This window comes from Phyllostomus hastatus, unplaced genomic scaffold (assembly GCF_019186645.2).
Source record: "Phyllostomus hastatus isolate PE091 unplaced genomic scaffold, TTU_PhHast_1.1 phas_scaffold_129, whole genome shotgun sequence".
NCBI classification, from domain to species: Eukaryota; Metazoa; Chordata; class Mammalia; order Chiroptera; family Phyllostomidae; genus Phyllostomus; species Phyllostomus hastatus.
Window position 1 is genome coordinate 3466802 of NW_025334009.1, and position 12451 is coordinate 3479252.

General features: G+C 60.5%; 2 protein-coding genes and 1 non-coding gene across 3 annotated transcripts in view; all 3 read right to left on the reverse strand.

Annotated features, from left to right (window-relative positions):
• Positions 1-1344: 1344 nt before the first annotated feature.
• MANF (mesencephalic astrocyte derived neurotrophic factor) lies at positions 1345-4932 on the reverse strand. The gene is given in 5 exon segments (XM_045857074.1): positions 1345-1793; positions 2946-3087; positions 3839-3966; positions 4700-4826; positions 4828-4932. Coding segments are annotated over 5 exon segments (687 nt in total). The 3' UTR covers positions 1345-1608.
• Positions 4933-5101: 169 nt separating this feature from the next.
• DOCK3 (dedicator of cytokinesis 3) overlaps positions 5102-12451 on the reverse strand; it is a 268143-nt gene continuing 260793 nt past the window's right edge. Inside the window, exons 52-54 of the mRNA XM_045857241.1 lie at positions 10598-10720; positions 10007-10089; positions 5102-9068 (exon numbers count right to left, since the gene is read on the reverse strand). Coding sequence (XP_045713197.1) covers positions 8559-9068; positions 10007-10089; positions 10598-10720 — 716 coding nt within the window. The 3' untranslated portion in view covers positions 5102-8558. The remainder of the gene's footprint in view (positions 9069-10006; positions 10090-10597; positions 10721-12451) is intronic.
• On the reverse strand, positions 6295-6420 carry LOC123830909. The gene has a single exon (XR_006787844.1). It is a non-coding gene; the product is annotated as a U4atac minor spliceosomal RNA (small nuclear RNA).

A 12451-nucleotide genomic window follows, 5' to 3' on the forward strand; every position in this document is an offset into this window, starting at 1 on the left:
GGCCAAGTCCACTACGTAACCACGAATTGCCATGGCCAGGGCCCGCCTCCCCGCCTCCCGAGGCAGAACCTCCTCTCCGAGGTGAAGTGAGACAGCCAGGGAGGTGCTGGAGGCCCAGCAGAACTTGCCCTGACTTCAGCCACAGAAACCGTGGGGTGGGGGAGAGCGCAGCCCCGTTCTTTCCTCCTCCCACAACCGCAAAACAGTTCCTAAAACAGGTGCAAGGGGGACAGGCTTAGAAGAAACACCTGTAACGTTGTGCGCCAGCCTCAAGTCCGCCTCCGGAAAGGAAAGTTGACCCTGTCATAGATACCCATGGGGGTCAGCCCTCGGGTGGCTGGGCTGTTTGCCGTGCTCAGTGCGGCCTGATGGCCACGGAGGTCCTGGGAACAAAGCTGGGGTGGTGAGCTGCCTCCTGCTCCACCTTCTAAGACTTATGGCTCCAGTGGTGGGTTTTCCCAGCACGTTTCATGGGCTCAGGACACTGTGCTGGTCAGATCTTAATGCCCACCTCATTCTCCCAGCCAGGGAAGTCTTGGCCTAAGTGCCTCAGCCGTCTTGCTTTCCTCTCCGACACGGGGCTGCCAGCCCCAGGGCCCTGGACGCAGGCTGTAGGAGGCCCCTCACAGAGGCAAACTGAATCTGGGAACTGCACAACGGTCGGAGGGCTGAGCAAGTCCTTGGAAGGAACTGCTTCTTAGTCCTTCCCTTAGGTGCTCTCCTGGGCCCAGGAGCAGATTTCTGTCAAATCACAGCCTGTGCACACATGCCTGGGTTTCCCGAGCACCAGTCCCACAGGTCTGACAAGGTCTGGGGACCTCAAATGTTGGACTTGTCTTGGGTAAAGACAAAAGGCGGCCTTTTGTACAAAGCAACCCCTGCTGGTCACGCAAAACCCCAGTCAGGCCTCAAGAGGCCTGGGACTGACAGCAGACCACAAACTGGGAAGAGCAAGGAGACGCCCGATCCCAATGGGGGGGGGGGGGCAGCCAGACCAGCAGCAGCTTTGGAACCATGACAGCACTGACCACGTGCAGTCACAGTGGTCGTTGTCACAGAAAACCACTCCGTCTGGACAGAGGCTCCTCCCTTGTGTATTCAACTCAACCCCGTGTCTCAAGCAGCTGTGCAGCCTCCAGCCCCCCTCACCAGGGCAAGCCCCACTTCCTCCCAGCGCCACCCCCCAGTGCCGCACATCCCCACAACCTCAGCCCGTGTGTCACCCTGGCGCCTCTAGCAGTGATGGCTGAGGCACACATGGGGTGAATACACTGGGAAGCTCTTTGTAAGCTGGAAAGGATAAGCCAGTGGGATCTTCACTGGAAATAAGACCCTATTTCAGTATTCGCTTTAATCCTCCAAGGACAGCTAGAAATTTTCTTCCTTTAATAAAAAAATCCCAGACACACTTTGAAGTCCTAGAGAAAACCAGCAACAGAAGGAAGGGGACCGCCCTGCTGGGGCGCTGGAGAGCCAGCATCGCCAGGAAAGCTCCCGGCTTCACACCTGACATGGTCAGGGGCCAGCCTAAAAAATAAATTACAAAATGCTGTTTGGGGAAGACACAGCTGAACTGTTTTCCCCTCAGGTGCCGCGGGGACCGGTCGCCTACAAATCAGTCCGCGAACTGGCTGCCTTGGGGGCGTATCTAGGCATCAGTTCGTTAATCTTTCGGATGTAGTCGGACTTTTCCGCACAGCCTTTGCACATCTCCCCCCAGTCGTCCAGAATCTTCTTGAGCTCTTTCACTCGGAGCTTCTTCAGGTCCACTGTGCTCAGGTCAATCTGCTTGTCTGGAGGAGAGAGCAGGGGAGTAACCAGCTGAGCAAGGGTGGCTGCAGACCCAAAACAGTGCCAGGCCGGAACCCCTGCTTGGCCAAACCTCCCCCTAAACAAGCAGCCCTACTGGTCACGGGGCCGACAGCCCCAGACACACACGTGTCAGTGCCCGCTGCCCCCAGAGGGGAAGGTGCCTCTTCAGCAAGAAGGCTGGTCTCACGGTGGCAGTGTCCACCAGCTACACGGTGTTGCCAGGGTCAGGGGTGGAAGTCACAGGGACCTTACTGGGAGAATGTGGCTCCCACCACCGCAAGTGCCTCTTAAACAGTCAAGGTAGAGGTCAAGATACTACAGAATGACAGTTCCAGGGTGACAGGGCAGGCGGGTCCCACGGCCCCAGTCTCCCAGCCAGGCCCTCATCCGCAGCTTACTCTCCATAACTGCTTGTGACCCCAGGGAGACCCAGAGCCAACAGACCCCTCCCAGGGTCACTCCCAGAAGTCCAGGCATCCCTGACACAAGTTGGGGAGCACAGGCCTTTGGACACTCAAGTCACAGTAAAATACGTTGGTGACGCTGAGATTTCACAGAAGAGGACAACTGCCGCCGGCCCTGCCTGTCTTCCCACCAGAGACCCACTCCGGAGAGGCGGAGGCGCCTCAGCTCCTGGCTCGCCTGCGCGCACACGGCCCTTCTTTTCAACGTCATAATGGTCGCTGGGCCCTCAGAGTCTGCATCCAGGGCACACCTGTTAAACCCGAGGGACGTCGGACCACACCCCCTCTGCCCCCAAAACTAATGTTCCCAGCTTCACCCACACTGACAGCCAGATCTTCCTCCGCCAGCGTGCAAGGCTCTCTGTGACCTGCCCATCCACCTGTCACGCTTCAGGCTGCCTTTGCACTGCCTAGTTCCTGTCTGGAATGTTCTTCCACTCTTTGGCTAATGCCCCACCTCCCTTGAAGCGCTGAAACGTTGCCTGTTTGAGACTCATGGTGACCTCCACCCATCACAACGCCAGTCCGGAACCCCCCTGCCCCAGTTGAGCACCACCTGCCATATTTAGCTATGTAGCTCCCCACGGCCCTCGCTTATCAACCAGCTGGCAGGCTAACCCCACAATGCCGGAGCACAGCGCGCGCACAGCGGGGCCTGGCCACACTCACCATACTTCAGCTCACAGATCTGGCTATCTTTCTTCTTGAGCTTCTCACAGATCTTCTCCACGGGGATGTGGTGGGCCAGCGGCTTCGACACCTCATTGATGATCTTGGTGGCTGCGTCATCTGTGGCCCCAATGTAGTAACACTGCAGCAAGAAAGGACAATGTCCTTCAGGAGGTGCCACTTGAGAACCGTCTCCTCCAAAACGTACTGACATCTCAATGCTTCTTCCTTCTCTGCCAGGGCCTCCTTTTCACAGGAGGCCTCGCCAGTCCCGGTGGTCAGATGCACTCGGCGTGAGCCCCAAGCTCCAAATCCACACCCGGCCCCAGAGCTGGCGGCCACCCGGCCAGTTTAAGAGTCACCCGTGTTCACACCTTGAAACAGAGACAGACAAACCAGACTGCCAGGGAAACTAAAGCCACAAAAGGTACCGCTGCACCGGGGCTCCCATCCTCCGCTCGGCCCTGTGCGCACTTTGTCACCCCTCCCGCCCGCACACTGCCCAGCTCCTCTGGCCTCTGGGCACTCACAGGGGCAGTTCCCTCTGCCCGGACGCTCCGCCCCCCCCCCCCGGCCCCCGTCCCCCCAGGATGACCTTTCCTCCGAGAGGCCCTTGACTGCTCCAGGCGGTCCCCTCCGCCGCACCGGCCGTTCTCCTCCTGACACCCGCCCCACTGCCTCACTTCTTCGCCTGCCTGTCACTGTCCTCCCCCCACATTCCCGGTGTCCGGCAGAGTAGGTGCTTCCCCAACACAAACAGGACAGAAGAGGACGGCTGCAGGGAAGGCAAGTGGGCTGGGCACTCGTTCACCGACAGAACTAACCCAGGCCTCCTGGACGGACGTGCCGGCCTGCGAGGCAGAGGGTTAAAGGGCCAGCCTCCAGCTACTCACCAACCGATTCTCTTTGCCTCTTGCTTCGCGGCAGAAGTTTATAAGTTCCTTTTCGATGGTGGCCGGTGAGAACGAGACATCCCTGTCTTTGAGATCCTGGTAAAATCTTCCCAGGTAAGAAACACAAACTGGAAAAGAGAGAGAGACAAGAGGTGCTCAGCCATCACCCAGTTGCAGTCACCCAACATGCCGGGAGGGAACTCGGTCAGCAAGTGTAATAGGAGGCAGCGAGAGGCGACTTGTTCCATCACGGGCTTTTCTCTGGCGCCCACAGTTGGACAGAACCCAGCTCCTGGGCGCTGGGGTCCCTCGGTACACCCAGGGCAAACGGGGAACAAGCACCAGTCAATGCCCCTCAAACGGCTCCTTCCGTCAAGTCTCCAGCCGGCACTCAATGTGGCCTTGACATGGAGTCACTGTGACCCCTCGTGAACGGGCAAAGTGGAGGCTGAAGAGCAGAGGACCCAAATGCTGCCCATTTCCAAATACCACAACGGGCCCTGAGGTGCGGCTTCGCAACGGCGCGGGACCCGGCAAGGTGCCCACGCCCACCCTCTGGACTCCTGACCCCGGCCGCTCCCGAGAGCCTCTGCCCGGTGGTGGGAAAGGACAAAAACGCCAATGTTACCTCAATTTCAGGCCACGCTTTCACGAAAGCTTGGGATCTAGCTTTCCCACGTGGGATCTAGTCCCACGGAATGTTTTCTAGTCCCGGGGTCGGGTCGGCCCCTCTTCGGGCGGACTCCGCTGAGACCAGCCGCCACCTCCCCGGCCCGTTCCAGCCCCGACCCCTCGGCAGTTCGGTTATGTTCAGCGTCGCGCCAGGCCAGCGCCGGCGCGCGGACTTCGGCCCCACCGCACCTTCGCAGTCGCCCGGCCGCAGCGCCCGGCCGCCCGGCAGCACGCTCAGAGCCAGCGCCACAGCCAGCCCGTGCGTGGCCCACATCCTCCTCCACCTCCACAGCCGCCGCCGCCGCCGCCGCCCGAGATGAACCGCGCCCGCCGCGCTGCGCAGCCTCCGGGTCCACGCCGCGCGCCGTGGCTTTCCATTGGCGAGCGGCCCCCCCGCGCCCTCCCATAGGCCGCGATCCCATTGGTCCACGCCCGCCAAAGCCCAGACGAGCGGCTCCACGCTGCCTTTCCCCATTGGCTAGTGGTTGCGCCCGCCCCCGGCCATAGACAGTTGTCGGCCGCTGATTGAAGCAGGGCCGGCTGCCGGAAGCGCAGGCGGCGGCGGAAGCGGCTCGACCGCCATTTTGGGAAGGGGCAACAGTGATGGCAGAGGCTGAGCGACGCAGGTTCAAGGGGGGTCTTGGCCGTGGTTGTGCCCCTGCTGAACAGTCTCTCTTACCGCTGTTTTAGGCCCCACTTTCTCCCAGAAGACCCTGCGGACCTTTCCGCCAAGGACCCCGACTAGTGGCGCAGGTCAGGGGCTCCGGTGTCAGCCGCGACCCAACTGGGCAGGCAGGATGGGCGGCCGCCGCTGGCGAGCTCCGGCGCCTACGAGACCCGCTGACCGTGTCCGGATTTCTTCAAGCAGCCCGGCTGTCCACCGCTTGCACCCGGCGCCCGCAGCCGCCGTGCGTGGGCCGACGGACTGGGTCGGACGACCTCCCCTAGCTCTGAAGAGCGAGGTCCGTGGCTTACGGGTCAGAAGCAGCCCTCCTGGGACTGGGGAAGGAAACAGGCTTAGGTTCGTCCCCACTCGAGGAACAGTTCCCCGCACAAGCTCCGGAAGCCTGGCCGAGGTGGCTGGCCCCCGTCTGCGTCGCAGCGGAGCGCTCAGGTCCCTGCCTGCCCCGGGCACTTCCTGAGGGACTTTGGGGTTTGCACACTAGCCCTGGAGGTTGTTTCTTCCTCTCTGGCTGCCTTCGTTTCGAGTGCAAGGCCTGGCTATCTGTCCTGGAAGGCAGGACCTGGGAAAAGCTGGCTCTGCTCGCTGCAGAAAGATTTCTAAGGGGCAAAAGGGCTTGGAGCCCAGCGGCAGGGGTCCGAGAGGGGCACCTGTGCTGCTCCCATTCAGTGAATTCAGTGGGTCAGTGTCAGGAATTCATCTTTAATTCACATCACAGCAATCAAGGGAGTGGGGAAAGGGGGAAAGTCAAGTGTCAGATATTTACATCTAAAATTCACATTACTTGTTGGATGTAGAACATGCTGCCACAATATATACAGTAAAATTCCTCTTGGGACACTAGTACAAATATTTTTCTTTTTAACTTTGCTTTCTGGTACAAGTAAGATAATTTTTAAACCACCTATTTTTTTTTAACATAAATACACAAAAGAAATGGTTAGAAGTTTTCTTATTTTAAATAAGCACAGAATGCCAGAGGTTAAAAACACATTTACAGGGCTGAATACCGATTGGACATCACACTCTATACATTTTTTGCTCAAATTCCTGTACAAATACACAGCATTCAAATAGGTATTTAGTTATTTTATTTTTCTTTTTTTCCAAAAATTGCACCAAGGTAAAGCAGAGCTCTAGCCGATGCGAGTGTGTCGTTCAGGCGTCGGCAGTGCTGCCCTCACCACACGCTCATTGGGCAGCAGCGCAACCCCGAGAAAAGGAAGGTTCAAATAGGTATTTACAAATAAGCTTGAAAGAGTGAAAATCGGTTATTCACATTCTTCTCAGAGGATCTCACCTCTGGCCTCCCACTTCCCTTCAGACTGGCTGATTCTCCAACGAGAGGGATTTGGGACTTGTCCTTTTCCTCCAGTTGGGGAAAACGGAGAGCAAAACCGAACGTGGCTCACCTTGCATAGAGGGGGGCCGAGGGAACCCACACTGCCCGCCCTCCCGTCCCCTGCCACCAGGTGAAGGTGGGTGTTCTTACGTGATGACGGCCTCGTCCAGGGACTGAGGTCCAGGGGTGCCCTCAAATCTAAAGATGCCCTCCTACCCACGAATCAGGTACAAGGCTAGCCCCCAAACACTCCAGCTCTCGGGAACACTAGTGGTGCAGGCCTGCCCTCCCAGGCTGCCCAGGGTCATCCTTCCAGCACCAGAAAGGACCTGCGCCGGTGACAAGAACCCCCACGTGCCCTGAAGACAATGTGGCCTTCCACCTTAATAGGTTACTTGCTGGCATTCCTACTGAACAGCTGGTGTTTGTTTACAAGAGAAAAACACCCTGACCATGGCCTTGTCCGAAAGGGGCTATGATGAAGGGGTGGGGTCTGGCCATGGAGGTCACACGGGCCAGCAGGAGAGCCACGAGGGGGGAACACACCTGCTCAGCAAGGAGAAGGCAGCCTTGTGACCGTCCGAGTTGTGAGCTGAAGCAAAAGAAAGACTAAAGTCTGTACGCAGACCTTTAAAAGTAACTAAGAAGCACCCTGGTAGAATACCATTACCTCCTCACCCTGTTCCCCCCCAATAATAAACCAAGAGGAAAATCGGTGCCCTGACCGGAAAGTTTCCCATGACGATTCCACTGCGCTCTGTCCGACAGACTGGGGGGGCTGGAGAAATTGCCCTCCTGCCCGCCCTGAACCCTGAGTGGTGGTCCCCACCGCCCGGAGCAGGGCCCCTGCACTTGGCCACTTGTGCACTTGGCCACTTAAAGAGGATAATTCGACTTGCGTGGCTCCCTGATTCCAAAAGGAGAAGCTCCTCCCCACCCTGCTTACCCAGGAGCTTGCGAACCTGACCATGAGTCCTCAGGGCTTGGAAGCCTGGCTGGGCAGCCAACCCCGCTGCTCAGAGGTAGTGCTGAGAATCCCTGATTCAGGAGCTGGGTGACAGGCACTCTGGCCGCTTCTGAAAGCTCAGGGTTTCCGGCCCCTGCCACCCTTCACCTCGCTCCTACACCAGCCGATCTTTCAACACACGGTCTCGGGGGCCCTGGGGAGGAAGGCGGTCGGGGTAGTCCCTTTGGCTCCACACTCCCCCTCAAGCCCCAGAAGGTGGGAGGTAACCTTTGCAGCTCCGTTTGTCAAGGGGGCTCCTGCAGGGCATGAGGTGTCTTGAGAGTGGAAAGGAGCAAATGGTCAGAAATGAAAGCGATGGAGGGAAAAATCCAAGCCAGAGCCGGAGGAAGGACTGGCTGGTGGGCGCCTGGCGGTGTGCCCGGGCATGCAGTCAGGCCAGGTCACGTGCCTGCGCCGGCACGCCGGCCGGCCGGCCAGCCAGCCCCTCAGGTGCGTACTCCCGGACGAAAGAGTGGGCAGGCGAGCAGGCATTTGTGCAAAACGGCTTGTAGCCCCCTTGTCCACCAGCTGTGACGTGTAGTCCACATGGTCCACGCAATCCCTGAATATAAACACGAGCTCTTCCGTCCACACAGCAAAAGAAGAGGTCCCTAGTGCAATTTCCATCTTCTGTGCATCTCTACCCTGGAGGGAGGGCCTGGGCTCCCGCCTCAGGCCCTGCAAAGCTGCGAAGCGATCCTGTCTGTGCAATATCTCCATAGAGCTCCACATGGTCTGGAACTGCAGGAGGAAGAAAGCATCTACTGCACGAAAAAAGAAAGGAAAACCCATAGAAATGGAAACGTAGAAATGAAATAAAAAGAGAAGCCACAACCCTCATGCTGCTGCGGCCTCTGTACATGGCAACACACAAGTTCACGGCAGTAGAACGTAGACTTGGGCGGCTCTCCCCTGAGTGCCAGGCCTCTCCGGCGCCCTGGGGGGGTGCTTGCTTTTCGGACCTGGAATGGTTGAGCCAGCTGCTCCGAGGGCGGCGTCCCGGCGGCCTCCCCGCCCCTCACTGTTCCCCCCGGCCGTGCTCCCAGGCCATGCGGGCCTGCTCCTCCTTGGCGCTCCCGGGGGGCAGGGAGGCCTTGCGGTGGAGGCCCCGAGGCCGGTCGGCTTCTTCGCGCAGCAGCACGCCCTCGTCATGCTCCAAGGCCGGCAGGCGGGGGTGGTAGGGCTTGGGCGGCAGCGCGGGCGGGTCCATGGGGTCCTGAGGGATGACGCATCCTGGGGCTGAGTGGCTTCGGCATGGCTGGGCCTTGATGGAGTCCAGGACGGCGGACTCGGACAGGCTGTAGTGGACAGGGAGGTAGGGTGGCTCAAGGTCTTCGTCTGCGTTCCAGGCCTGGCTGGGCACGGAGTCCATGGTGTCGGTTCGAGGCGGGACCTCTGAGGAGTGCCCAAAGTTACTCTCGCTCAGGGAGGACACACCGCTACTGGCACTGCCGGACAGTGTCGAGTTGCTGCCGTCCAGGCCCGACTGGGGGCTGGTGGGGGAGGCGGGGATGGGGTGCAGAGGAGACTGCAAAAGACAGGGCACCCGAGTCAGAATCCCTCTCTCCAGACCGGCCGGTGGCCGCGGCGTGGAGAGAGGACCACGTCTGCGTATCAAGGAACTTCAGTACTGCCCTCAGCAATGGTGTGTCCTGCTTCTTCAGCAGCCCCACCCCCCATCCCCTCGGGCCCCAGCAAGCCCAGGAGCCTCAGAATCCCCTGCGCCTCTGTGGACCACAGCACGGCCCTGCCCTGGCTGTCGGTCACCCGTGCGCCCTGCAGCCAGGCCCCGGGCTGCTGGCTGCGGCTCCCGGGTGCTGACAGAAGGGCTGGGCTGTCAGGCAGGCTGGGGCGGCAGAAAGAACCCCAGGTGGCCACGGACCAGATGAGTCCATCGTGCTGCTAAAATCTGTGATAGTCTCTTCTAATTTGCAGGAAAATTAGTGAGTTTTTTCTTTTTAATAAAGCTTTGGTGCCTGATGCTGCTTGCTTTGACTACCAAGGGTGTCCGACCTGCGGCCCGAGGGCCACCTGTGGCCTGGGATGGCTATGAATGCAGCCCAACACGAAATCGTAAATTTACTTACAACATCATGGGATTTTTTTGTAATTACGTGTCACGGTGTATTTAATGTACGGCCCGAGACATCCCTTCTTCCAGTGCAGCCCAGTGATGCCCACGAGTTGGACGCCCCTGGACTAGACTCTAGTTTCAAATGCTCTGTGACCTGCCCCCCCCCCCGCCGCCGGGACCGTCCCTTCGGCCCTCGGGCTGCGGTGTGCTGACAGCTCGTGGTGTTACCCGAGTGACGCACGCGCTTGGGACTTGCGTCCCTGTGCCCAGGGCCCTGTGAGCCCTCTGCCCCCACCACACTGGTTGCAGGACAGAGGCGGGGCGGGCTGGGGTCGTGCTGTGGACCCCAGAGGCTGCAGGGCAGAGGGCAGGACCCGACCTGAAGACCTTACCTTCCGCAGGGTCCGGGCAGGGAGGGCCGGGGGGGTGTCACCCAGTGGGTGGTGGAAGGCGTCAAAGTGTAGGGAGTAGTGACCTGCAAAGGGAACAGAACCACAGCCTCAGCGCAGGCCCCCCTCAGGCTGCACGGGCCAGCACACCTCGCTGGGCCAGCTGGGCGGACATGGGTATCCTGGCTATCCCTCGGCATTAGAGGCCATGGGAAAGTCTCTCTTCAGTGACATTCTCCGAAAAACAGGCTGCTGGAGTAAAAGACACAGGCTGCACAGGAGCTCAAGACGGTCGGGTGTGCCAGGGCCCGTGGAACGAGAGGTGGCAGGTCTCCAGCCCGCTGCTGGGCAGTGACAGTTCCTGTCGTCTTCAGCCGCTCCGGCTGGGAGGGCCTCACTGGGCTCACCTGCGACACTCAGAAACCGCACCGACCCCAAAGCCCGCAGGATCCTTCCTGTGGCCGGATGGGTTTTCCTTGGCCGAGTCAGCCCAGAGAATCGCCAGTCTTCTCGGCCCGGGAGGCTGCTGCCCTGGCCCCGGAGCAGAGCTGGAGACCAGGGACTGTCTGGGGGACCCGCTGGAGGTCTTCTTACCATGCAGCAGGCTTCGGGGAGGCACTGGGGGGCCCAGGATGCGCCCCATGTGGGCAGACAGGAAGGGCTGGGCCTCTCGGGCTCCGCTATCCAGGCTCCAGCTGCTGGGGGCTGCTGGCACCGCTGAAGGGTGGAAACACATGGCATGAAGGGAGGTTACTTCTGGAGCCAGCCTGCGGGAGCAGCCCTTCCTACGGGGTGTGGCCTCTCCAGGTGTGCACTATCCAGGTGTGCACCATGTCCCCAGCGCACGTGGGAGTGGCACGCCAGCCCTTAGGGCAAAAAACACTGGCCGAGCAAGACTCTGTGGCCTCTAGGAGGGAGTGGCCAGGGACAGAAGCCGCTTAAGATGGCAACAGAGTGAACGGCGTCTGAGGAGCACGGGGGATGAGGCGAGCTGGGGGAAACCGTGGCCAGCGGAGAACACCTGCAGCCGTGAGGACGAGCCAGGAGAACGGAAGAGGCGAGCAAGAGTGTGGAACAGGCTGATGAGACCGGGGAAGAACAGAGACCACGGGCCACAGAGCTTCTCACGAAGGCGAGCCACCCCTGTGGTCAGGGCAGTCCCTTTCAGGGCCTACGTCCCCCCTGCCTCGGCTCACGGGGAAAGCCGGCAGCAGGGTGGGCGGGCGGCAGAGACTGCTCCTTCCGGAGCTGCTCCACGGCCAGGGAGCAGGCAGGAGCTGCCTCCAAACTGGACTGGCGAAGAGCCGGTGGTAACATACAAGCTTTACCCACCCCTGCTGCTTCCGTGCCCGCTGGCTGGGTTGGGCACGCACGGGGTGTTTTCTAGGCAAGGGCCAGTGTTCGCTGTTCCCCCGGAAGGAAGTGTATGAAGCCTAAGAGTCACGGCCTGGGTCCAGCTGGAACTGCTTTCTAAGAGGTTAGGCTGTGGAGCCCAGGGGTACTCTGGGGCATGTAGAGAGGCCCAGTTCCTGGCGCCCACGTGCCCCGGATGCAGGTCGGAGTGGGCCCCGGACAAAGGGAAACAGGGCGTCCACCGATGCTAAGGAAGGAGTCCAGTGCCGGAATCCCAGCCCCCCAGCCACAGGTGGTATGACAACTCTGCTGGAAGGAGGGGGGCATGACTGCACCACGGGGTCTGCGGGCGCCTCTGCAGGAGTCCTGCAGCCAGCCCCTCCTGGACAGCAGACACCACTGAGGAGAAACACGCTCCTTCTCTGGCGGGGCCAGGGCAGCACAAGCTCCCTGCGGGGCTGTCCGCAGCAGGCGGGAGCTCACAACCCCGGGGCTCACCCCCTGGCTCTGTCCTGAGGCAGGCACAGTGCAGGCGGGCCAAGGGGGCCAGGGTGCTGCAGGTTCTTCCCGCTCCAGGTGCCGGGCGGGCAACGCCAGGGCCTCCTGGGGCGCGCAAGGCTCTGGAAGGGAGGAGCTGGAGTATGGCCTGTAGAGAGGATGTGGCCAGGAGGGGACAGGCCCCCTGTGGCCCAGGGACAAGCAGAGCTGTTGGTCCTCTTCCCCTCACTGGGCAGGACCTGGCTCGGGCTTGCAGAAGAACAGCGGGTAAAACGCCACTGGCTGAACAGCCTCAGTTCTAGGCAGGACTGCCCAGCCGCGGCTGCAGGGAGGGTGTGACAGTGACTGGGGGGGCAGGCGCTCAGCTGTGGCCCGGAATGGGGAAAGAATTCTGAATCTGATGAGCATCAGGCAGGTCCCACTGGAAAGCGCCCTGCAGAGCCCGTGCCACCCCAGGGCAGGCCGGGCCCATCCCCACGCGGGTCTCTCTCCAGGTCACCGCGCGAGCTTCCTGGCCCTCAGCACCGAAGCGCCTCTCCCCCAGACGAGCAGCCCTGTCTCCACGAAAAGCCACAGAATGTCAGGGAATAAGCCCGG